The sequence below is a fragment of the Pogona vitticeps genome, chromosome 2, assembly GCF_051106095.1.
Source record: "Pogona vitticeps strain Pit_001003342236 chromosome 2, PviZW2.1, whole genome shotgun sequence".
In the NCBI taxonomy this organism is placed as follows: Eukaryota; Metazoa; Chordata; class Lepidosauria; order Squamata; family Agamidae; genus Pogona; species Pogona vitticeps.
In genome coordinates, this window is record NC_135784.1 from 35116736 (window position 1) to 35142355 (window position 25620).

General features: G+C 41.3%; 1 protein-coding gene across 4 annotated transcripts in view; it reads left to right on the top strand.

Annotated features, from left to right (window-relative positions):
• The window catches only part of QRICH1 (glutamine rich 1), a 42634-nt gene extending 21767 nt beyond the window's left edge, over window positions 1–20867 (top strand). For all 4 annotated transcript variants that reach the window (XM_072989302.2, XM_072989301.2, XM_078388801.1 and 1 more), the window contains 7 exons: window positions 8057–8234; window positions 12671–12825; window positions 16087–16201; window positions 16509–16617; window positions 17674–17825; window positions 19018–19108; window positions 19953–20867. In XM_072989302.2, coding sequence (XP_072845403.1) covers window positions 8057–8234; window positions 12671–12825; window positions 16087–16201; window positions 16509–16617; window positions 17674–17825; window positions 19018–19108; window positions 19953–20145 — 993 coding nt within the window. In that variant the 3' untranslated portion in view covers window positions 20146–20867. The remainder of the gene's footprint in view (window positions 1–8056; window positions 8235–12670; window positions 12826–16086; window positions 16202–16508; window positions 16618–17673; window positions 17826–19017; window positions 19109–19952) is intronic.
• The last annotated feature ends 4753 nt before the right edge of the window (window positions 20868–25620 follow it).

Below are 25620 nucleotides of genomic sequence, written 5' to 3' on the forward strand. Positions count from 1 at the left end.
CTGTCAGGGTCCCTTAATAGGTCATCAAACAGGGCGAACAATGCCGTTTCCGTGCCATGGCATGGCCTGAAGCCCGACTGGAATCGATCCAGGGCATTGGTTTCATCCAGAAGAGATGGATTCAATGAAAAATACATTGAAAACCAGATTTGCAGTTAGATCGACAGTAGCTACTAGTCCACACTAGGAACCGAAGGCCATTTACTAACATTTCCTTGTTTGTCTGGAAAGAGATCTTTCTTTTCACAGGTGAGTAACTGTTAGGAAGCCTAACTAACCCCTTGTTGGAAAATACTAGAAAATATGAAGGTGTTATTGGATCTGTTGTGATGCTTCTATATGTTTGGTTTCCTTTTATTTAACATATTTTTTCAGCACTATTCTGCTAATGTGACGCTGGAACGTATTTGGAAATGGGCAGATGGGAAACTTGTATAACATCTTAATAATATCCATATGGGCATATTCCTTAAGGAAGAATGAAATTGACTTAATAGGAGTACATAAGTATACTTTGTTTGCTTTGTTTGGCATGCGCTCAGAAAAAAAGCTCCCAGCTAGCACTGGAGCAGGAACAGGAAGCTTGGGCTTATGTAAGCCTCAGAGCCTTCCAGTTAGACCTTTCTCCTAGATCCAGCACATTTAGGTGTTTGTAATGTGCCTGTAAGGTAGGTAGAACTCCCAGAATGGAGAATTGTGTTATTTGGGCTTTAGAAAATCTGAAATTCCCATCCTTAGTTCCACATGTGTCACTTTAATGTGACTGTAGAGGAAAACAGTTCTTCTTATGCCTTGTTTTAGGTGTCCTAACCAGTATCTTGGCCTTTTATGTAAACATTTTAATAATTGGATAAAAAATAATGATTTTTCAAAATGAATTTAAAGTTTACAAATTTATTTGTTAAAATTTTAATAATCAAAAGCATCCATTTTATGATTTTTTAAATTTAAATCATGTCCACCCTGAATTAAATGCTCACGTTATAAAGTTTAGTAAAGCAAACATCTTACTAAAATACAGTGTTGGTTTTAAATAATTCTATTTGAGTAAGATTTTTCAGAAAATCAATTCACATTGTCCATATGATTTTCTGAAATGATGGGTAAACCCCTTAATGATGGATCTGAGGTGTGTTCATAATTCTCTTAAGACTGATATATATTTGGGCTTCTTTTACAACATTTTCTTTATCAAGTTGTTTCAGAAGCTTTTACTACCATTGTGGGCATTCTTTTTTGCCATCTTAATGACAACACACCCAAAGGGATGAGATTTTCCTTCAAAATGAATTGATGATATATCAGATGATGTGGGAAGAGAATGAAGGGGGAAATGGTGGAACAGGACATTCTGTTGAAATTGCCAGTAATGGACTGTCATCAGAAGAGTAGGTTTTCATTTAACTCTTTCTCAGGTGCTTCTGAGTGTTTGTGCTTACTTAAATGCAAAATTCACACATTCTGTTAGGTATGCCAGTTCTTTTGTTATAGGTATTTGGGAGAATAAGATGTCATATAGAAGACTTGGGCAAATTCCAAGTACTCATGGGGACCCACTGTTGTGCTTAAATCCAGTTGAAATAGCCCACTTCATTTGTGAGGTTGCCGTCACTACAAAAATCATAGGAGCACAGGGAGTGCATGACTTGCTCTCCAACTGAGAGAATTGCTGGAGATTTTGTGGTAGCAGCAGCTGCAATAGTAGGGAATGTTGCAAATGTAAATCTGCACATATGGCCCACAGGATTCCTTAGGGGCATGGTGCCCATCCTTATTGTTCAGTGAAGTGGATAATTTTCAGCTCATGTTTTGGTTCAAATATAGCTTTATATAAGTGGGTAGTGTATTCTGATCAAGGTAAGAAACATTATTGGTGCTGGGTAGGGGAAGGAATGGCGGTGGGGGTAGGACATGCCCGCGTAGGAGAAGAGAGGTTAGATATCTTACATCTATCCCCTCTTCTAGTTGTACCCCCAACCAGATGGTATCAGGCGACCATATCAGCAAACCCTCGAGCCACACGGTGCTGTTGATGAACGCCAGGTCAGTACAAAATAAAACTGCCCTCATCCATGATGTAATTCTGGATGAGGGGTCTGACCTGGCGTGCATTACTGAGACCTGGGTGGGAGAGGAGGGTGGTGTTCCCCTCTCCCAGCTATGTCCGCCTGGGTACTCAGTCCAGCACCAGGGTCGCTCGGAGGGTCGGGGAGGGGGAGTTGCTATAGTCTATAGGAGTTCTATCTCCTTGACCAGGCTTCCTGTCCCTTTGAGAGGAGGTCTCGAGGGCCTGTATTGTGTGTTGGGCTCGCGAGACAGGTTAGGGATTCTGTTGGTGTACCGCCCACCCTGCTGCGTACCAACAGTCTCCCTGCCTGAGCTGACAGAGGTAGTCTCGGACCTGATGTTGAGGACTCCCAGGCTGTTGGTGCTGGGGGACTTCAACATCCATGCCGAGGCTGCCTTGACTGGGGCGGCTCAGGACTTCATGGCCACCATGACAACCATGGGGCTGTCTCAATGTGTCATCGGTCCGACGCATGAGAAGGGCCACACCTTGGACCTGGTTTTCTCAACGGGACTGGAAGATGGTGGTTTGGATGTGGAGGGGCTGGTCGTGACCCCATTGTCATGGTCAGACCACTTCCTGGTCAAGTTCAGTCTATTAGCGTCTTCTTCCCTCTGCAAGGGTGGGGGATCTATTAAGATGATCCGCCCTCGGAGACTAATGGATCCAGATGGATTCCTGAATGCTCTGGGGGATTATCCGTCTGATATGGTCGGCGCTCCTGTCGAAGCTCAGGTCACCCTATGGAATAGGGAGATGACCTGGGCGGTTGACACGATTGCGCCTAAGCGTCCTCTCCCTGCTCGCCGAGCCCAGACAGCTCCTTGGTATACTTCTGAACTGCGGGCGATGAAGCGAGAGGGGAGACGGCTGGAGCGCAGGTGGAGGAAATCCCGCTGGGAGTCCGATCGAACACGACTTAGAGCCCATTATCGGGCCTATTTCGTGGCAATACGGCTGGCGAAACGGCAATATTTCTCCAGCCGTATTGCTTCCTCAGAATGTCGTCCAGCAGAGCTGTTTCGGGTGGTCCGGGATCTTCTTCAACCGGGAAATCCGGTGGAGGTCCCGGACTGCTCATCAGCTCGCTGTGATGAGTTTGCCATACATTTTGAGGGAAAAATCGCTCAGATTCGCAGTGGGTTGGACTCCACAGTTACTGCAGAATCAGAGGATGTGTCCAGTGCGCCGTGCTTAGGTCCAGTATTAATGGATGAGTTTCAATTGTTGAGACCTGATGATGTGGACAGGGTGCTTGGATCTGTCCGTTCTACCACCACTCCGCTCGACCCTTGCCCATCCTGGCTAATTGGAAGATCAGCCAGGGGGGTTCGCACCTGGGTCCAGGAGGCCGTGAATGCCTCTCTGAGAGAGGGAGTGGTCCCTACCGCCTTGAAAGAGGCGGTGATTCGACCACTCCTTAAAAAGCCTAACCTGGACCCAAGGCTGGTGGTCAACTACCGACCAGTGGCGAACCTCCCTTATTTGGGCAAGGTGTTGGAGCGGGTTGTGGCCGGGCAACTCCAGGCGCTGCTGGATGAAACGGATTTTCTGGATCCATTTCAATCGGGTTTCAGGCCGGGTTTTGGTACAGAGACTGCCTTGGTCGCCCTGTACGATGACCTTTGCCGGGAGAGAGACAGGGGGAGTGTGACCCTGTTGATACTCTTGGACCTCTCAGCGGCTTTCGACACCATCGACCATGGTGTCCTTCTGGATAGGCTGGCTGGGTTGGGAGTTGGGGGCACTGTTTTACAGTGGTTCCGCTCCTTCCTGGCTGACCGTGTCCAGAGGGTGGTGCTGGGGGACAGTTGCTCTGCCCCATGGCATTTATGTCATGGGGTTCCTCAGGGCTCAATACTGTCCCCCATGCTGTTCAACATCTACATGAAACCGCTGGGAGAGGTCATCAGGAGGTTTGGGCTGAGGAGTCAGCAATATGCTGACGATACTCAGCTCTACCTCTCGTTTTCCACCAATCCAGGTGAGGCAGTTTCTGTGCTGAACTCGTGTCTGGACCTGATAATGGACTGGATGAGGGTTAATAAATTGAAACTCAATCCAGACAAGACGGAAGTGCTGTTAGTGGGTGCTTCGCCGGACAGGCTGGAGGGCCATTTCCCTGCCCTGAATGGGGTTACACTCCCCCTAAGGGACAGGGTCCGCAGCTTGGGGGTGCTCCTGGACCCCAGTCTAACACTGGAAGCCCAGGTGGACTCGGTGGCCAGGGGCGCCTTCCTTCAGCTGCGGAAATTATACCAGCTACGGCCCTACCTGGACGAGCGGAGTCTCATGACAGTCACACATGCACTGGTAACATCCCGCATAGATTACTGCAATGCGCTTTACGTGGGGCTGCCTTTGAAGACGGTCCGGCGATTGCAACTGGTCCAGAATCGAGCTGCGCGGCTGGTGAGTGGTGCAGCTGCCACGGAACATATCAAGCCGATTCTGTATAAGTTACATTGGCTACCAGTTGCTGCCCGGGCCCAATTCAAAGTGCTTGTTTTGACATATAAAGCCCTAAACGGCTTGGGCCCTGGATACCTGAAGGACCGCCTCCTTCCATATGAACCTACCCGGCAGTTAAGATCTAGCCAGGGGGCCCTTTTGAAAGAGCCGTCCCTTAAGGAGGTAAGAGGGACGGCTTGTAGACAAAGGGCCTTTTCGGCAGCTGCCCCCAGACTATGGAATGCCCTCCCGACTGAGATTCGTCTGGCGCCGACGCTGATGACATTTCGGCGCCAGGTCAAAACCTTCCTGTTCCAGAAGGCTTTTAACTGAAATAATATTAGCTGTGGGTCTGATGGCAATTTTAATTGTATTTTAATTGTATTTTAATTATTTTATCTTTTGCTGTATTGAATTTTAATTATTGTAAGCCGCCCAGAGACCTCTGGGTAGTTTGGGCGGCATATAAATTGAATAAATAAATAAATAAATAAATAAATAAATAAATAAATAAATAAATATATACTCCCCTACCACAATTTTGTAGTTTTTGTTCTTACAATAGGATGTTGTGAGCTTCATGGCACAGTGGTTAAACTGCAGTACTGCAGCCAAAACTGCTCATGACCTGGGGTTCAATCCTAGGTAGCCGGCTCAAGGTTGACTCAGCCTTCTATCGTTCCAAGGTTGGTAAAATGAGTACCCAGCTCGCTTGAGGGGGGGCAATGTGTAGCCTGCATAATTAACTTGTAAACCCCCCAGAGAGTGCTGAAGCACTATGGGGCGGTATATAAGCAGCACGCTTTGCTTTGTGGATGATAAACATGTGCAGAATTCTGTTTTTTTATTATTTGTCTTTTGAAACAAAGACAAATATTAAAGTGCAGTTGTAAATTTGAAATGCTGTGTATCTTGTTTATAAAAGATCAAAACATTTGTTAAAATGTTTACAGCAAGTGATGTTTAGGCAAATGCAAAAGTTTTCTGTATGAAAGTATTTTATTGGAAAAGTGGGAAACTTGTGGCAAACCTGATAACGATGATGTAAATAATTGCCTTTTCTTAAGATGTTAATGTTTTGTTCTTTCCCAACAGAGGGCAGTTTTTAAAATCCTAATATTTATTATTGGATACACATAGTGCTGGCATTTAAGGTACTAAAAACATTGACCTAGTTTAGATGTAATTGGCTGCTTCCACAAATAGCAATTTGCTGGTGTTTTCTCATGGTGATTTCTGTGATTTCCTATTTTTTTAAAAAAGTTTCCTGCAGAAGTGCAGTTCAAAAAGAACTGAAAATTAATGGAAAAAGAAGGTAGGTCCTTGTAGATTATATGAGGTTATGGCTATCTCTCTGCCATAACCCAGTTTAGTACAGTGTGCCTCACACTGAAAACAAAAACTTTTTTTAAAGTATGCAAGTCAGTAAATTAAGCACATTGTCCCATATCTGAATTGTCATATCGTTTCTGATGTGAATGCATGTACTTTATTATTAAGGAATTATATATTTTATAAATGGATAAAAAATTGTTATCCTCTGCTCAAAAATTTTATCAGGTTTACGGATTGAATTGTTAGCATGGCTTATATTCATTTCATATAGTATTGTATCACCGAACTGAGTTTAAACATACAGTATACAGATCAGAAGAGTTTTTTAAATAAAGCTGGAAACCACAAGAGTTTGACTTACGTAACACCCACACTTTGAGTCTGGAAACTAGCTATGTAGATCCAATTGCAGGATTGTAAATGGCAAATATTGGAATTCCAAAACCTGCAGCCCTTGAGTTGTTGGACTGCTTTCATAATCTCTGACCACTGACCATGATCTGCCAAAATGTCTCATTATGTTGCCTTAACTATTTCACCTGAGGCATTGTTACTAATTCTATGTCTTTCATAAGAAAGCACTAGCAGCAAACTGCAATATTGCCAGGAAGCAGACACGTGATTTATAATAATATAAATGTTCTGGTTCTGTTGGTTTCAGTAGAATGGCATCCAGGCCAAGCCTTTGTAACTTTGTAGAAGTGGGAAGCCTACCTGGGACCAAAATTTTAAACTTTTTTCCAGAACAGATTTAAAAAACTCTGGAAAGTTCTAAAGAGTAGTAGCCAAGTCTGTCTTCTATCCTGATTCAGCTGAATTCTTTTTCAACAAAGGTAGTTAGAAAAGTATACTTGTTATTTATACAGTGGTGCCTCGCTAGACAGTTACCCCAGATGACAGTTTTTTCGCTAGACATTGGCTTTTTGCAATTGCTATAGCGATTCGCAAAACAGTGATTCCTATGGGGGAATTTCACTGGACAATGCTTGGTCCCTGCTTCGCAAACCAATTTTCGCCAGACAATGGTTTTGACAGCTCCCTCCGCACTCGCAAACAGGTGTTTTCAGGACCTAAGCTTCGCAAGACAGCGATTTAAACAGCTGATCGGTGGTTCACAAAGTAGCTTTCCTATGGCCGATCTTCGCTAGACAACGACGATTCTTCCCCATTGGAATGCATTAAACAGGTTTCAATGCATTCCAATGGGGAAATGCTTTTCACTAGACAATGATTTCGCTGAACAGCGATTTCAGTGGAATGGATTATCATCGTCTAGTGAGGCACCACTGTATTTAATTCTATATGAAATGTTTGCAAGTGCTTACATTCCTCCATCCACACACAGAGATCCATTGAAGAGACTGCAGCAGTCTCCAAACATCTCAGAAACACTGCATACCATTTGACTTTATAAATCTTGTTTGAAACGACTGTGAGATTGGTAAACGGCATTGCAGGATTTAAGGGATTTTGATATTTGATAGGAAAATATGTGAAACTGTTGAGCATATCATGTATATTTTAAAATATTAAATGTACTATATATTAGTTGGGGAGACTTTAATGCTTGTGCAGTTATTTTTCTCCCCACTGACACTCCCAAGATCTACCAACTGGAACTAGCTGAGAAATGTACTTAAAATCAACATACCCTCTCATAATCATGTGCAGTGCCAGTGGAGCTCTGTACAACCACACACGTGCGGACCTTAGTGGGAATGTTGTTTATAATTAATGAATGTGCCTGAGGTTTTGTTCTGAGCACCAGAACTAAATGGAAATCAGTTCACCTTTCCTAGTTATCCCAGGTGTTCCTCAGCAGTATGATGGGTTTGAGAAGCCATATTGTTGCTTCTGTTAACAACAGGGAGTTACTAATCCTACCTTGATTTACTGCACATGATTCAGAAATACAGTATTGAAATCAGTCCATCCTTTTTGTATGAAACATCCCCTTCCATGAAGATTGATGTTTGTTTATATACATATGTGTTGGAACTTTTTGTAAGTTGCCTGAGAATCATTTGACCAAATGAAAGCTATAGATAGAAAAATAACAATATAATATTCTCCTACTTAAGTCACTATTTAAGGTGGAAAAGCTCAGTAGTTTGGAGAACATATTTTTATATTAATACGGTACAGAAAATCTGCTCACACTTTGCTGACCTACTTGATTTGAAATTGTTTTTTTCCCCATAGGCTCAAACTGTTCAAGTTGCAGAAGTTGAGCAGCAGCCACAGCCTCAGCCTTCTCCCGAACTCCTCCTTCCACACTCTCTGAAGCCAGAGGAAGGACTAGAAGTGTGGAAGAGCTGGGCACAGACTAAAAACGCTGAGCTGGAGAAAGAATCACAGAATAGGCTTGCACCTATTGGCAGTAAGTTTAGTAGACAAAGTACTGCTCCAGCTTTGAAACAGAAGGAATCTTTGGGGTCCCCCCCTTGTTTTCATATGATAATCTATTGAATTCCATGGGTTTGGGTTGGTTCACCATCAAACTAATCTAGTGACTGTAGGCCAGTATAGTGGACAATTTCGAGCGTTCTTGGCCACACAAAGGTTGAACAGCCAGCTTATGCCCCACTTACCCCCATGACTGAAGTATCTGGTCTTCATTCTGATTATTCTGTTTCTAGTATTAGTATCAAATTACTTTGATTTCCCCCCTCCATTATTTCTCTAAAGAGCAATCTAAATACAGTGGTGCCCCGCATAGCGACGTTAATCCGTTCCAGGATTAACGTCGCTGTACGAAAACATCGCTAAACGGAAAGAAAACCCCCATAGGAACGAATTAAACCCTGTTTAATTCGTTCCTATGGGGCAAAAACTCACCGTTCAGCGAGGATCCTCCATGGGGTGGCCATTTTCGCCACCTCGGTAAGCGAGGAATCCGTCCAGAAAACAGCGGGCGGCCATTTTGGAACCGCCGATCAGCTGCCATTTCCCCCCAGCTGGCCGGCGGGCATTTCAGAAGTAGCCTCCAGAGGAAGAGGAGGAAGAGGAGGAGGTGAAGCGGGAGACGGGGAGCCAGGCGCCCGGCCCTTTCCCTTCCCTTGCCGCCGCCCTGGGAGGAACAAGCCGGCCAGCTTGAAGAAGAAGAGGAGGAGGTGAAGGGGGAGGCGGAGCCAGGCGCCCGGCTGCGCCAGGGCTCTTTCTCTTCCCCCTTCCCCCTCCACGGCCCGGGAAGGAACAAGCCGGCCGGCTTGAAAAAGAAGAGGAGGAGGTGAAGGGGGAGGTGGAGCCAGGCGCCCGGCCATGCCAGGGCTCTTTCTCTTCCCCCTTCCCCCTCCACGGCCCGGGAAGGAACAAGCCGGCCGGCCTGAAGAAGAGGAGGAGGTGAAGGGGGAGGCAGAGCCAGGCCCCCAGCTGCGCCAGGGCTCTTTCTCTTCCCCCTTCCCCCTCCACGGCCCGGGAGGAGTGAGCCGGCCGAAGCGCCGCTCGCCGCCGGCCTTCAGATGAGCGGCCGCCGCCGCCTCCTCAGAGGAAGAGGGCTCCCCCGCGGTCCTTCTCAAGCTCCCAACTGCATTTTCCCCCAGCTGACTGGCGGGAGCTTGAGAAAGACCGCAGGGGAGCCCTCCCCCGCAGTCCTTCTGATGCCCCTGCCGGTCAGCTGGGGGAAAATGGTGCCTATGGGGAAAAATCGCTTTGCGGATTCATCGTTAAACGGTGCGCCCGTTAAGCGAGGCACCACTGTATTTGTTTATCTACATTTTAAAACAAAATGAAGGTTTTTTTTTTAAAGCCAAGTTTGTATGCAGTGTTTATACATGTTCCTAATTATTTTCATTTTTTGGTATTTGCTCATTCTTTGATACAATTTAAACAAAGCTTTGAAAGATTTTGTTTGTTTGTACTCTACCTTTCTCCTCCAGAGGACCCTAGGCTGCTTACAGTATTAAAACAAACAATACTAAAAGTTTAAAAAAACCCATAAATTATTACAGCGTTCAGAAGGATTAAGGAAATATAAAGGCCAAAATCATGTTAGATTAGTGTGGTGAATTGCACTGATGTATTCCCATTGAATCAGTGAGGATTTAATGAATCACTTTCTCTGTAAGTTCCATTGATTCAGTGAGCCTATCTTAGTGCAATATAAAGTGCCTCAACTTACAGATTTAATTGGTTCTGGAACTCCGGTTGTAACTCGAAATGGTCGTATGTCGAAACACCATTTCCCATAGGAATGCATTAAAATGCAATTACAGTGGTGCCTTGACTTATGAACATCCCTACTTACGACCATTTCAAGTTACAACCAGTTCTGGCAGCAAAATTTTGCTTCTACTTGCAGCTGAAGTTTCCACTTATGAACAGAAAAAAGGCAGGGAATTCAAGCTGCTAACTGTAGGTGGCGACGAGGCTGCTTCTTTGTAGCTCTTTCGCCCCAGCAGTTAGAGAGTGTGCGTTGTTATTGGAGGCTTGGGACTGCCTCCTGCTTCTGAGAGAGTGTGTGTGTGCTTGCAGGGAGGCTTCGGGCTGCCTTGTAAGGTAAGGTGCCGTTTTGTGCTTTTTAAAAACTTCTGGATGTTTTCGCAGCGTGGTTTTGAGCTGGGGGGGTTATGTTTCTGTGCTATGATGGGCCTTGGGAGTTTGTTTTTTTGGTCCCCCCATTTCCGGTAGGTCTTGGGGGTTTTGTTTGTTTTTTGGCTCTCCCCCCCATTTCTGATGGGCCGTGCATGCTTCTCTTGCTTTTTCCTTCTCTGTGCATTTCCGATCTGCTCCATTTGTTTTCTCTGCATTTCCAATGGGTCTTGCGCACTTGATTGCTTCCCCCCCCTTTCGGCTGGGATGGATTAATCACGTTTCCAATGAGTCTTGCAATGATTTTAGGGGTGTGTGTGATTTTTTTCCTTCAGCCGGAACGGATTAATTGCATTTCAATGCGTTCCTATGGGAAATAGTGCTTATGACCATTTCAAGTTACGCCTGTCTTTTGGAACAGATTATGGTCATAAGTGAAGGCACCACTGTAATCCGTTCTGGCTGAAGGAAAAAAATCACAAACAAAACACACAAAACAAAACACTGCAAGACCCATCGGAAACACAATCCATTCCAGCCGAAGGAAAAATAAAAAAGAAAAGAAACCGTGCAAGACCCATCGGAAATGCAAAAAAAGCAAAGCAAAAAGCAAACAAACCGTACAAGATCCATCGGAAAAGGGGGGGAAGCAAACAAATCCTGCAAGACCCATAGGAAACGAGAAAAAAACCCCAAAAAACAAGGACTGCAAGACCCATCACAGCACAGAAACATAACCCCCCCAGCTCAAAACCACACTACAAAACCCACCCTGAACAGTTTTTAAAAAGCAGAAAGGAGCACCTTACCTTACCAGGCAGTCCGAAGCCTCCTCAGATCACACACTCTCTAACTGCTGGGCCGAAAGAACTACAAAGAAGCAGCCTCTTCGCCACCAACGGTTAGCAATTTGAATTCCCTGTCTTTTTCCCCTGCCTTTTTCTGTTCATAACTTGAACTTCCGGTCACAAGTAGAAGCTAAATTTTGTGGCCAGAGCTGGTCGTAACTTGAAATGGTCTTATGTCGGGACATTTGTAAGTTGAGGCACCACTGTACTGTGCTGAGCAACAGGAGTTCAGCTAATATTAAAACTAGTAGATAACAAGAGTTCTAAAAATATATTTAAAACAACAAAAACACAACAGCCCTCCTTTTTAAAAAAGCTCTTAAGAAGCCGGTGACTAAAAGGCTGCCTGAAGAGAAAGGTTGTTGCCTGCTTGTGGAAGGACAGGAAAGGGGCAGCCTAGATTCCTGCGGGAGGAAATTCCCTAGTTTGAGAGCATCAACACAAGTCCTTTCTCATGTCCTCACTAAATGCACCTGTGAGTGTGGTGGGACCAGAAGAATGGCAGGGTAATATAGGAAGACACTCTTACATTGGACCCAAATCACTGAAGATTTTGTAGATCACAATCAGCACTTTGAATTGTGCCTGGAAACAGACTAGCAACCTGTGAAGCTGCTGTATCCGGTGTTATATAATCCCTGAAACCAACCCCATTTAACAATCTGTAGTAGTAATTTGGCTGTTGCATTGTCTCTTGATACCCTGTTCTCAAACCTCTTGCCTTCATCAGTGAAGGAGAGTCCACTGTTCTAAAATTCGCAATATACTTTGCATACAGGGAGTTGTTCTTTGCTGCAGAATGGATTGACTTAAATTTTAAATCACTCTGTCTTGATCTGTCTGTGTTTCCAGAAACACAGTGGAAATAATAGAAGCAATGATGACAGTTGTAATTGTAATAGTAATGCCTGTGGCTGACTTTGTTCAGGCATTTAGGGTAGAGAGATTACAGCAGTTTTTCTTCTTATTTTTATTTATTGATAAAATAAAGAATAAATAAATTTTCATCAAGGGAAATTGAAACAGTGGCATTTGGAAATATCTCAATTTTGTAACTTTAAATATTGTGCTTGTTTGAAAAATGATTAAATTGACTATTTCCATAGAAAATTCTTTCTTTATCCCTTTTATCAAGTTAGAGGGCACTGGTTCAATGTAATGATTAACTGTAGAGGTAATGTGATTATATTGCAGTTATTTAACAGTAAACTAATTATTATTTAAGATAAATTTAGAACATTTTAAAAATTCTGATTTTAAAAGTGTATTTTCAAGTAGATGTTGGGATTTTGGTCAAGGATGTTGGGTACTTTGGATAAATGTCTCCTTTGAAATATAGGAATAGGTTTATTGGGAGGATGACAGAGAAGACACAGCCACATATAGAAAAAACTGCTGAAAAATGCCAGCTGATGACCCTATATGTCATGATTTGCAGGACGTCAGCTGTTGAGATTCCAGGAAGATCTCATATCTTCAGCTGTAGCAGAATTGAATTATGGACTATGCTTAATGACTCGTGAAGCTCGAAACACTGAAGGCGAGCCTTATGATCCAGATGTTTTATACTACATTTTCCTATGTATTCAAAAGGTATGGTGTCATGGAAACTCTTACTTCAAATAACAGCCATACTGTAGTACTGCATATATATTGTGTTTCCCCGAAAATAAGACAGGGTCTTATATTAATTTTTGCTCCAAAAATGCATTAGGGCTTATTTTCAGGGGATGTTTAATTTACAGTCGTGTCATCTTCTGATTGCTGCACAATGGTGGAGGGTGGGGTTTCACTTAACTGGGGCTTATTTTGGGAGTAGGGCTTATATTATGAGCATCCTGAAAAATCTTACTAGGGCTTATTTTCAGGTTAGGTCTTAGTTTTGGAGAAACAGTATATTAGCCAAAGTTTTGTTGTTTAGCATAGTAAATCACTCTAGAACACGCACATTGAACCAATGATTTGATGAGTCAACCCCTCTAAGTTCAATTGATTCAAATTAATCTACTTAAGTTACAGTTAGAATAGTCGGTTTGAATCAATGAAGCTTATTGAGTTGAATCACCAAATCCCTTTGACTCAGTTGCCTACTCTATTGCAATTTACTACACTAAGTAACAGGATTTTGCCCATTGTAACAGAGAGGATTCTTGTACATTTATTGGGTAGGTAAGGCACGGTTGAGCTTTTTTTTTTTTCAGTATTTTACATAAGAATGATTTGTTTTGACTTCTGTTGTATGTATGTACAGTGGTGCCTCGACTTGCAACCATAATCCTTTCCAGAAGATGGTCGTAAGTCGAAATGGTTCTAAGTCAAAGCAGCATTTCCCATTGAAATGCATTGAAACCTGATTAATCCGTTCTGGCTGTTTTTTGGTTGTTTCTAGAGGTGCCCGTTGCAAGTCAAAGCATTTGTTCCCATAGGAACTAATGCAAAAGCAGTTAATCCGTCCTCTACCACTAGGGAGAGAAATTTTCTTCTTTAAACCTAAGATGATTTGGGTTTAAAAAAGGGCAGGAAAGGAGGGAGGAAGGGAACAATGGGGGAAAGAGGAAAGAAAGAAGGTCATCACTGGGGCACACAGACCCCTCAGACAAAGGTTTGTGCTGTGAAGCACGAAAAGAGAGAAGACAGAGAGAGAGAAGACAATGGGGGGGGGAAGAGTTTGGAGTCTAAAACACCTTTTAAACCACACACCTTTTTAAAACCAAACACCTTTTAATCCCACCCACCAACACTTTTAAAACAAAAGAGAGGTCACAGTACACAAACACTAGGAGCCACAGAATCCAGCAACCATTATTCCAGCAAACAGACTCCCATCAGCACAAAAAGAGAGCAGAGAGAGAGGGGGAGGAGACACTTGAGTCTAAGCCCTATTTTACACCACGCCTGCAACCACAGCCCCTCACATAAAATTTTCTGATTAAAAAAATTACTTTGGAGTCACATTTTAAACCCACATATTTTAAAACAAAAGAGAGGTCACAGTACACAAACCCTAGGAGCCACAGAATGTAAAAGTAAATAAATAAATTTTACATTTTAAAATTACAGTCAAATTTTCACATTTTAAACCCATACTGCAATACACATCAGAGCACAGAAACATAACCCCCCCCACCTAGCCCAAACCCACGCTTCAAAAACCCTGTAAAGTAAATACAGTATGTACTCACCCAGAACAGGCAGTCTCTGTTTTAAAAAAGAAAGTCAAAAATCCAAAAAGCAAAATTAAAAAAGGCAAAAAAAATACAGTACAGTACCAGACAGTACAGTACCAGGCAGTCGGAAGTGTCTCTCCGTATCCACACTCTCTAACCACTGGATTGAACGAGGTACAGAGAAGCAGCCCCTTCGCTGACCAACGGTTAACTGAAAGCAGTTCAAATTTCCCACTTTCCCCGCCTTCCCCACGTTTTTTTTTCTGGTTGTAAGTCAAAGCTCCAGTCACAAGTCAAAGCAAAATTTTGCGACCAGAGCTGTTCGTAAGTCAAAATGGTCATAAGTAGGGACGTTCATAAGTTGAGGCACCACTGTACAGTGGTTAATGTTCAGTTGTACTTATTTGGTGAAAAGAACTAAAGCTACAAAGTGAACAAAACACGGGTCTTCTACACACAACCTCCAGCTAATTTAAGGCGCTGTTCATCTCAAACACATACAGATAGATTATGTAAACTGACATATGTTTTAAGAAAATGAGGGCATTCAAACATGAACCTAGCTGTGGTATACCATAATCTGCTTTGACAGTCTTTATTATTTTCAGATAATTAACTGTAACTCCTTTGGGGGAAATTTTTTTGCATCAGTTCAGTTGAACTGTTACAAAACTGAAATCCTTCCTGAAATATATATAATGTGTATATTAAAGCATTTTACATGTTAAGTCTTGTGTTGTTGACTTACGTAAAGTAGGGGTGCTGTTTCATTGTGTAAATAGCCCCACTAAAGACAACAGACATCAAACTACAACAATATCTGGCCAGACCTTTGGTCTTCCCTGCTTCCTCCTCTAACTCCATTCCCATTTACTGTACCATTTAGCTTGATGAAGAATTCTGGAAAATCTGAAGGCTTACACTTTTTTTGTATTTTAGTTTGTTTAATTAAAGATATTGCTGGTCTGTGAGTTTTGCTTCTCTTAAAGTTACTGTTATCAGGAGGTCGGAGATCTTCTAAACTTTCTCTTCCAAAATCCTAAAATCTTAATCTGCACAGAGAGCCAAAGTCACCTACCTACCTACCTACCTACCTACCTACCTACCTACCTACCTACCTACCTACCTACCTACCTACCTACCTACCTACCTACCTACCTACCTACCTACCTACCTACCTACCTACCTACCTACCTACCTACCTACCTACCTACCTACCTACCTACCTACCTACCTACCTACCTACCTATTTAACATACATACTACCCAATACTATGATACACACTCTCTGGGTGAACAACCAACATATAGAAGCTGCAAATAATACAACAATAACAATAAACATATGACCCAGTGACTCTGATATAAGTAAACAAATTTAAACAAAGTTGGACATTAAATGGCACGTTAACAAAAGGCAGCATTAAACAATTCTGTTTTAAGTCGCTTCTTGAAAGTTCTTGGTTCTTCTTCGTGGTCTCTGTGAATGTACACAAATAGGTCAGTTATTAAACTCTAGAATATTCCAAAGAGTCCTACGCAGGTGCAGTTTAACCCATTCTTGTGGATTCACAGAGGACCACTCGAAGAACCATGGTTACAGGTAAGTAACCTCTCTTTTTTCATTTCTGAGAATTAAAATAATGGAGAGATGGTTTTGTCTTATCTGTTTTGCTGTGTTTTGTAGTATCTATTTGAAAATGGACGAGTTGATGATATCTTCTCTGATCTGTATTATGTACGGTTCACTGAGTGGCTACATGAAGTTCTCAAAGATGTGCAGCCCCGGGTCACTCCTCTTGGTGAGAGATTTTTTTTTCAATTTACAGTTGTTGTTGTAATAAGTTAATGTGAAGAACTTCTACTATTTGTGTAGTTATATTTTTGAAGTATTTAATAGAATCATTGACTAAATACTTAGCTAGACTAATTAGATGTTATGAACTGAAATTTATATTCTGAATAATTGCTATTTGGTTGCTAGTCAAATTGGTGCAAAGCTGAGAAGAAATTCTGACTGTGTTCTCCCTCATGAAAACATGGGATGGTGAGTGGAAACCTTGCTTGCTTTCCCTGTATTCAATTATTCTTACGTTCTGGTCTTCACAGGCTATGTTCTTCCAAGCCATGTGACAGAAGAAATGTTATGGGAGTGCAAGCAGCTAGGAGCTCACTCCCCTGCCACCTTGCTGACTACTCTTATGTTTTTCAACACAAAGTAGGTACTAATTGAGAAGTTTCTTCATCATAACTGTAGGATTTGTTTTTAAAAAGGTGGAAACATACTATACAGTGACCCCAAATTGTGATATATGGGGCACAGCAATAAAGACTTAACAGATAAAAATTACCTTAATGGATCAAACTGAAGTGCATCCAAAGGTAGTGTAAAAGAGTTATTATAGGACAAACCTCTGAAGCAGCAAGGTGCCGGTTAACGTTTTGCCTTTTCCATAAAATTGCCAGGGGATTTTAGGGAACTTCTGCCTTGCCCTTAGCTGTCAATCTGTAGGCCAGCATCCATTCGTGTACTTGTGCTGGATTCTGCCAGAATCTGTGGCCCCACTGGAGCCCCTCATACACCTCTAAATACTGCTTCAGAGAGCTAAAAAATTCTCTAAACACAGAGGGAGAAGAAGGAAATCCTAGTTTTATCAGGGTTGGATACCAACATTGTGGATACAAGCCGTCCTGCTGGTTTCTGGCTGTAATATGAGTATGATAGTACTGACTTGATTTAGTGGGATGTTGTGCAAGTTTCTAAGATAATGTGTGTGTACAGTGCTTTAGTATAAAGCATGACAAAAATGTAGCAGTTGTTCAGTCCAGCATTTTGTTTTCATAAGCAATCACCGAGTGACACTAGATCTTCATTCAGACCCCCTCCCTGGCATTTGGTTTCAAAGGATTCTGCCCTATATCATGGAGATGCCATTTAGGCCGATATTGAAGCCACTGACAGAGATGTTGCTCTTATGACAAACCATCAAGTTGTTTCAGACATGCATAGACATATTCTCAATGAATTTATGTGACCACTTTATGTCACATAACACTCACCTGCACAGACTATGCAGTTTCATCTTGAAGGTGCCACTGTGTTGGCTGAAATTAAGTAGCTTAGCATGTACTTGTTTTAAAATGATCTAAGTGCAAACATAATGTTGGATTTTATGAGCCTGTGGCATGTGGTGGGGAAAAGGGTAGTTTATTCATTGTTAGGAGAAAAGAATGTAGTGTTTTAATGCGCAACTTGTATCTTCTTGCTACTCAGATACTTCCTATTGAAAACAGTAGACCAGCATATGAAGCTGGCCTTTTCAAAAGTCTTGAGACAAACAAAGAAGAACCCTTCCAATCCCAAGGATAAGAGCACGAGCATCCGATATCTGAAGGCACTTGGCATACACCAAGCTGGTCAGAAAGGTTAGAACTTGATATAGAACTTAATACAGAAAAAAGTTTTTTTCCCCTGCTAATCACATTGTTTTGCAGTTCTCTTTTTATACATACTGTTCTAAAATTGCAGGATGAAAAAAAAGTGGTCTTACAATATCTGAAGTATTTACTTAGAATTTTTATATCATATTTCCAATTTAAAAAATCTCATCAGAACTATGCAGAATAAAACCAGAAATGGAACTGACATGAGCGAGTGTGGAAAGCATTTTAAAACAGGCAAGCAGCCTATTTTAAAAAGATCAAGCAGATGCCCTTCTGTCTTTGGTGTTGCTGATACAATTATTTTCTATAGGTAAATGTATTGGTAAATTACTGGCTTTAATTATATACATCAAAGCTACTTGTGTGTGATTAGAAATTAGTATATTAATTACCTGTATATAACCATTCCTGCAGGCATTAGATATGCATTACCTTTGAGATGGCACCAAGGTTTTGCCTGCTACCTTGCCTTGTATTTTTCTTTTATCATTGTTGTTGTTTAGTCGTTAAGTCGTGTCCGACTCTTCGTGACCCCATAGACCAGAGCACGCCAGGCCCTCCTGTCTTCCACTGCCTCCCGGAGTTTGGTCAGATTCATGTTGGTCGCTTCAATGACACTGTCCAACCATCTCGTTTTATCATAGGTCCTTTTAAAAGTTCAATGTGGTTTTCATTTTGCCAAATGGCACTGTCACAGATTTTGGCAAAAAAGTTGAAGGTTTGATTGTTCCTAGATTGGTTTTTAATTTTGCAGAGATGGGCCCCCTACATCTTTTTATAAATTGTATAGAAACTAAACATATATCATGTGCTATCAAGTTGGTTCTGACTTATGATGATGCTTTTCAAGATTTTCTAGTTAGAGAGTACTCAGAAGTGGTTTATAATTCTAATCTTCTATGGGAGCCCTGGGACTGTAGCCTTGCCCAAGGCTACTCAGGCTGGCTCTTTGGGGAACAGAACTCTCAACCTCTGTTTCCACAGTCAGATAGCTGCTTCATTGAGCTGTATATGAATTTGGCAATAAACAGAACTCCCCCAAATACCACAGGCCGTAGAAGGTGTGTTTTTTCACAGTAACCTGTCAATCTGTAGCATGAAAGTCATTAGTGCTTATGCTTGGCCTCCTTTGCAAAGTTTCTGACAGTTCTGTACTGCTGGGTTTGATTTCCAGTTACAGATGACATGTATGCAGAGCAGACGGAGAACCCAGAGAATCCCTTAAGGTGTCCTATAAAGCTCTATGACTTCTACCTCTTCAAATGGTAAGTGTTCCTATCATCATCATCATCATCCAGAGTCAGAGGACAAATACTCATTTATGATCAGCCTGAAGATAGTCTGTATTTTTTTGCATGGACTGTATGCAACTGTTATATAGAACAGTTGTTGGAAGGCAGGTAAAACATGCATCATGTGTAAAGTGATAAGCCAATACCATACTTTTTTGTCAATGAGAAAAATATCACTTTGCCCCCGTTACACCAGTTCAAGGATTTGATGAATTCTAAGTAGCTTGGAACTGCCCTGTTGCACTTGTCAGATCGGATGGAACCATATTGGTATAAGACAGACACTTCATTTCTTTGAAAATAAAGTATGCATATCCGGTATTTCATATGTACTCCGTATTTGTCTGAAGTCATGCTCCTTTCCCCTTCACAGGGAAGTAATGATAGAACCTTGATTCACTACCTGTATAGAGAACTCCTGTGAGGACTTTAATTTCTTGGCTAAAGCCCCTAGAATTCTGGCTGGGGGAATTTGTTTCCTGGTGAATTCTGGGCCAGAAGTCCAAGAAATCCAAAAGTCCCATGCTTAGTCGGGTAGTAGAAATCAGGAGAAAATGATGTGTAGAAGACTCAGGCAGTACTCTGTAGAAGCACTGTCCAGTTTGCCTTACTATTTTTAATTTGAGCAAACACATCCAGTTGTACAATAGACATTGAAATGTTTTGCTTATACTTCTATGCCATGTTCAGCGCACAGGATCCTGTACTAGTACAGGTGAAGTACATCAATTTTTACTGCCAATACTTTTTCAAATAAAAAAAAATAACTATTTTCTCTCTGTATGTCTTTTCCCTTCTTTCCTCTTGCTTTCCACAGCCCTCAGAGTGTGAAAGGCCGGAATGACACATTTTATTTAACTCCTGAACCAGTGGTGGCTCCCAACAGCCCAATCTGGTATTCGATCCAGCCAATCAGTCGAGAGCAAATGGAGCAGATGCTTACCCGAATTCTAGTGATACGAGAGATTCAGGAAGCTATTGCCGTGGCAAATGTCAGCACCATGCACTAAGGCATCCCTGCCACTCGGAAAAAGGGTGAAGATGATGGGGAAGGGTGGGAGGGCAGGCCATGAGGGCCAGGATCAGTTGTACAGCCTTTTACACTAAAGGAGATGCCTAAGTTTGTTTTGTTTTTTTTAATTGGTGTAGTTATGAAGCCCTTTTAGGCTTCTTCTGTTTAAAAAGAGACCCTTCCCATTGTGTATTTGACCCAACTGCATCAGCCTTCTGGACACATTGAGGGCTGCATTCTGTCTTCGGAAACTGTGGGGTGCTGTAGGTTGGCTTGGGTTTTTTTATGATGTGGATAAAACAAATTTAATTGAGGAACTTGGCTGGGCTGAGCCACACGTGTGGTGCCCATGCACTTGGAAAGAGCAGAAAACAGTGGAGAAACAGTTAGCAGTTTCCTTGTGCCCACACTGACATGTCCTGGAGGGAAGAGAAGAGTGTCCTGCAATTACGATTAAGAAGAAGAAGAAGAAAATCAATTTCTATTAAAACCTTAAAAGTGACATTTTTAGATGTTAAGTGCAAACTACCACAGTTCTCTCTCTCTCTTTCTTTCTCTCTTTTTGGCCTGATGTTGAGGCCTTAAAACCTTGAGGCTACTGTGCCTGATGGAATTCTTGTAACATACACTTGTGTATCATATAAAGATACCACCCTGTTTCTCTTATGTATTCTTACGCTAGTTGTTTATTAAGAATGACGAGCACGTCTTTTCAACATACTATTGAACAACGTGTCTTTATTTATGAGAGCTTCAGAAAGGTTTGATCACACTACAGACAGTGCTGCACCAATGAGTGACACACTGGTTAATTCTTAGAAATTATTTGCTGTTTGATTGTTATTTTCATAGTAACTAACTGCAAAGTATTTTTGGATTAAGTGACCTTGGAATGGATACTACAAATAATTGAGACAAAGAAAATTCCCTTTTCAAATTCCCAAACAGAGAAACAGACCTGTTATAGATGTACATATTAAATTAGGATTTAGATTGTGTTAGCTTGTGTTCCTGTGGTCTGTTTACAGACTTTCTGCTTGGATTTGGCATTGCCTGTGACCACTGAGAACTGGTTTTATTTGTGGGCTGGCCAATTCGTTAGAGAGTATTTCTGTTTCATTGCAACAATTGCATATAACTTTAAATTGGAGAAAGCTAGGAGCATGTCATTCTGCAACTCATTTCCTCTCTATTTTCCATAATAAATGGCCTGCGGCAGATGATTTTGATTTACAGTGGCTGAAATCTTGTTGCTTACCTAGTTAGTGGCAGCTGGAGTTGGCCTATTTAATCAGAAGGGATATAGTGAGTCAGCTGCTCTAAATTATGCTGATCCAATGGACCAACTCTTGTTGTGACTTACTACACTGAAGTAAGTAGCAACTAGAGTAGGGCTATTTGAATAAATGGAACTGACAGAGGAGCTGACTCCTCTGATTCACACTGAGCCTGACTACCTACATGGCAACAGGATTTCAGACATTCTTTCAGTAACACAAGTTGGATCATGGCAATTATATGCTAATTCTGTCCTAGTGGAAGTTTTGATATTCAGACAGCTCTTGATTGGCTAGAAGCTAAAAACTAAATGGTTTTTGTAATACAGCATTGATTGTCAGTTCCTTCCCTTTTAGGCAGAGGGTGGTAACATGTGACTGAGGAGAATGGGTGTGGGGGTCAGAGTTTTTATAAAACTGTAGTTGCTAGCAGAAAAGGCTTTCCAACCCAGTTCCTGAACTGAGTGTAAACAAGGGCAATTGGTAACAATGCAGACTGGGAAAGAAAGGAAAGTCAGTGCAAGTATCTTTCCTACTTAAGCAGAAGAATAGACTATCAGGAAAGATAGAAAATGTGACAATCTCACCAAACAGTGCTTTTTCTCTTCAGAAAAATTACTGTCCAGGGCTCGTCTATACTTTTCATGATAAGAGTATACTATATCTTGTGCCATACGTAGGCTGAAATCCTTTTGCTTAGCATAGTAAGTCACAACTAGAGTAGGCCCATTGAATCAGTGGAATTTACATAGGAGTTGACTTTCCAGATCCTACTATTCAGTGGGCCTATTCTAGTAGTTATGATATCCTGTATGATATGGTGAATAGACTAATGGACTGGGACTCAGGAGGCCCAGGTTGAATCCCTGCTCAAGTATGGTAGCTCACTAGGTGTGTGGAAGTGGTAAAATCTCTCCTAAAATATCTCATACCTTGAAAGCCCGATTAGGGTTGTTTTAAGTGAGTTCTGACTTGATAGCGCATAACATAACAAATTCTGGTTGTTGGTATGTGAAGCAACAGGATTCCAGCAAAGGGGTTCTTAATGGCTCTTTTACATCCGAAGTTCAAATCAGATTAATTCATGTGGTTGGATAGAACCTTATTCTTTCCAAAATGTTTTGTAACAGATTTATATCAATATGAGGCTAGCTATATTGCACAGTTTAATTGGAATGTAAATATAGAATATTTAGATGCTAAAATACAATTTGTTTTGGCAGAATTCAAAACAGCAATGGCATTATTTTCTGCCATTCCACTGTATTTTCTTCAAGTTGTTTAACTGAAATAATAAGACTCTTGCTTCTTACCTAAACCTTCCCCCAAGAACTATCTCTGTAAAGGTAGAAGGAATACAGATGTAAAGTGTCATGCAAATGACTGTTGTTGCAAGGCAGCTTAGCCATGCAATTATTTTCACCTGGGGGTGGGGAACTGGCCTTACATAGTATAAAGTTGTATGAAATGAAAGAGTCAAAGTGACCTTTGTAGAAATCTCAACTAAGGTGGAACTTAAAAGCAGAGTTTTAAAAGAATATTGTATGTGTATTTACTTCAAAATTGCCACTTCTTGTTGTTTAAAAAAATCCCCAAGCAGTTTACCATAGAAACAAACAGAATAACATCAGTAGATTACAAGCAAAAAAGAATCCATTGAGATGGTTAATTATAAACCTGGAACACAAAATAAAACAAAAGCAAAAAATAAAGAAGACAGATGTGACACTTTAAAGACTGCTATATTTTAATGTAAGCTTTCATGGAATAAGTCATTTCTTCAGACAAAGTATATACAGAGTGAGATTTTGTGTTTCTGGTTGATACACTTGCAAAGACTAAGTGTAACTTCAAAAACTTTTTAAAACATGGGTCATTGACACTAACACTTACAAAAAGTTCTGGATAACGCAATTTGGCACTACAAGAGAGAAAGCTCTTCCAGATTGCTGCCAAATGCAGCTCACTAAACCATGGAGCAGTGAGCAGAACTGCTTCATCACTGCTGTCTCCCATTGGGAAAGGGATATAAATACGTACAAAGTGTTATACACCCTGGTCCTGAGCTAATTAGGGCCTTTTAAGCTAAGGCAACATCTTGAAACCAGCTTGGTTCAACTGGGAAACGGTGCCTATTTTTCAGCACCAAAGTTACATGCACATAGAAGTCATCACTAAGTAGCCTGGCTATTGTGTTCTGCACTACTGTATTTACAGCCTCCAAAAGAAGCCTCACACAGCACATTACTGTATAGTAGTTTGAGTTTCCATTTCATGGATCACTTTATTCCTCCCCAGGAATGGTTGCAACTGTTTCAGCTGAGATTGGTAATAGCTGCCCTTTACTATTGAGAATTAAGAAGAGGTGTGCTGCATTAAACCAATGGCATATTTGTGTTTTGTCCATGTAGTGGCTAGCCAGATAACTACGGTTATCCTATAAAGAGCATGAATACAATAACACACTCAGTTATATTCCCCAGAAACTACTGGGACATACTGGATCTGATACTTGACCCATTCTGAAAGCTTTTCCATGTCTTTCCCTAATCTTTTAATGCTAACCAGTATGGCAATCATCACTACATCTTGTAGTGAACTCAGTTTTAAGAATGTGGGCATATTTTATCCATTCTGAATTGCCTAACATTTGATGTGATTGAATGATCCTTGGTTCTAGTGTTACATGCTCCATGAAATGCTGGATTTTATACATTTTTTGTCATGTTCCTCCTTGTTCTGGCCCTTTTTGAGCTCTTGTGTTTTTAATGAAGTGTGATACAACTGTATAGAGCATTTGATTTGTGGTTGCACCACAGTTACATGTGTAGGTACTTTTCCATTGACAGTTTTATTTTTAATTCTTTTCTGATGGACCCTAACTTGCATTTTGCTCTTTTTAAATTAAGCTATATCCTTGGTCAGTGTTTTTGTCAAGCTGTTCAACACAACCCTAAATCCCTTTCCTTGCACATTGTCTGTTTTTGCCCCATTGTGCATCCAAAGAATGGTAGTATGAATAAACATACATTTGTGTATATATGTATATATCCATCTCTCCATCCAGTCAAACTTCACATAAGAGATGGGGGGGGGTCTAAGCTCAGCAATGACTTTATTTCTTAGATTTTTACCCACCCCCTAGACAATGTCTACTTGGGGCGGCTTACATGGATAAAAACACAACAATATGACTTGCATAAAATCGTCAAAGACATAGTTAAAGCAATTAATTCCAAACAACATATTGCCAACCAAGATGGCATGATTCAAGGAAGAACTGAGAAGGAAAGGGATGTTAGGGCCACAATGAAAATGACAGGCTCTCTGGGAAAGGTAATACTATTGGGAAAGAGAACTTGAAGGCAGTAAGAAAAGAAGACCAAACATAAATTAACTCGGTAAACAAAACCAGTATCTAGTTTTCAAGACCCAGGCAGAGCTGCTAATGACTGAGGCTTTTAGTTATCTTTAATTCATAGAGTCACAGTAAATTTCAAATTAGTAGATAGCATCATTTCACATTTATGCTAAACCACATTTGCAAATTTAATATCCATTCTGTTTGGTGAGAGTTTTAGTGCAACATCTTAAAACTATTTCAGGTCTTGTTACTATGCAGTCTGCAAAACTGATGTTTGATAATGTGTGGTGTGTTGGTCAAATGAACAAAAGTAGATTTGATATTCCCAACCATTACTGGGTTCATTCAGAAAGTATTCCTCTCCCTTTATACTGATTGGCACCACTTGACAACAAATGAGAACTTAAGACATTCTATCCACATATATTTCGAAAAAAGTCCACTTTTCAAGAAAACGGAGGAACTCTTGAAACCCTTTAAAATGAAGGTCTTTAAAAACAAACAGAAATGGAAGAGTTTTTTCACTTTTATGCTTGTGGGTGCCGGCTTGAAACGTCTTCTGGACAGCAGGAAAAATACATCTGCACAATTAAGTTACATATTAAGGTGTATAAATGCTCCTTTTGGGTGAGCTCATTGTGCCTCATTCTATCCCAGAAGCTGGTGATGAATTTAAAAAGAAAGGAATATAGATATTACTCTGAAGTGCACGGGTGAATCATGTGGTTAAGCAAATACAGTAGCTCTTCCGCATCTCCAGGGCTGTTCCATCCTGGGGCTGTTTTCTTCCAGAAGTTAACAGCGGCATTTTGTTAGTGCGACAGAAATAAGA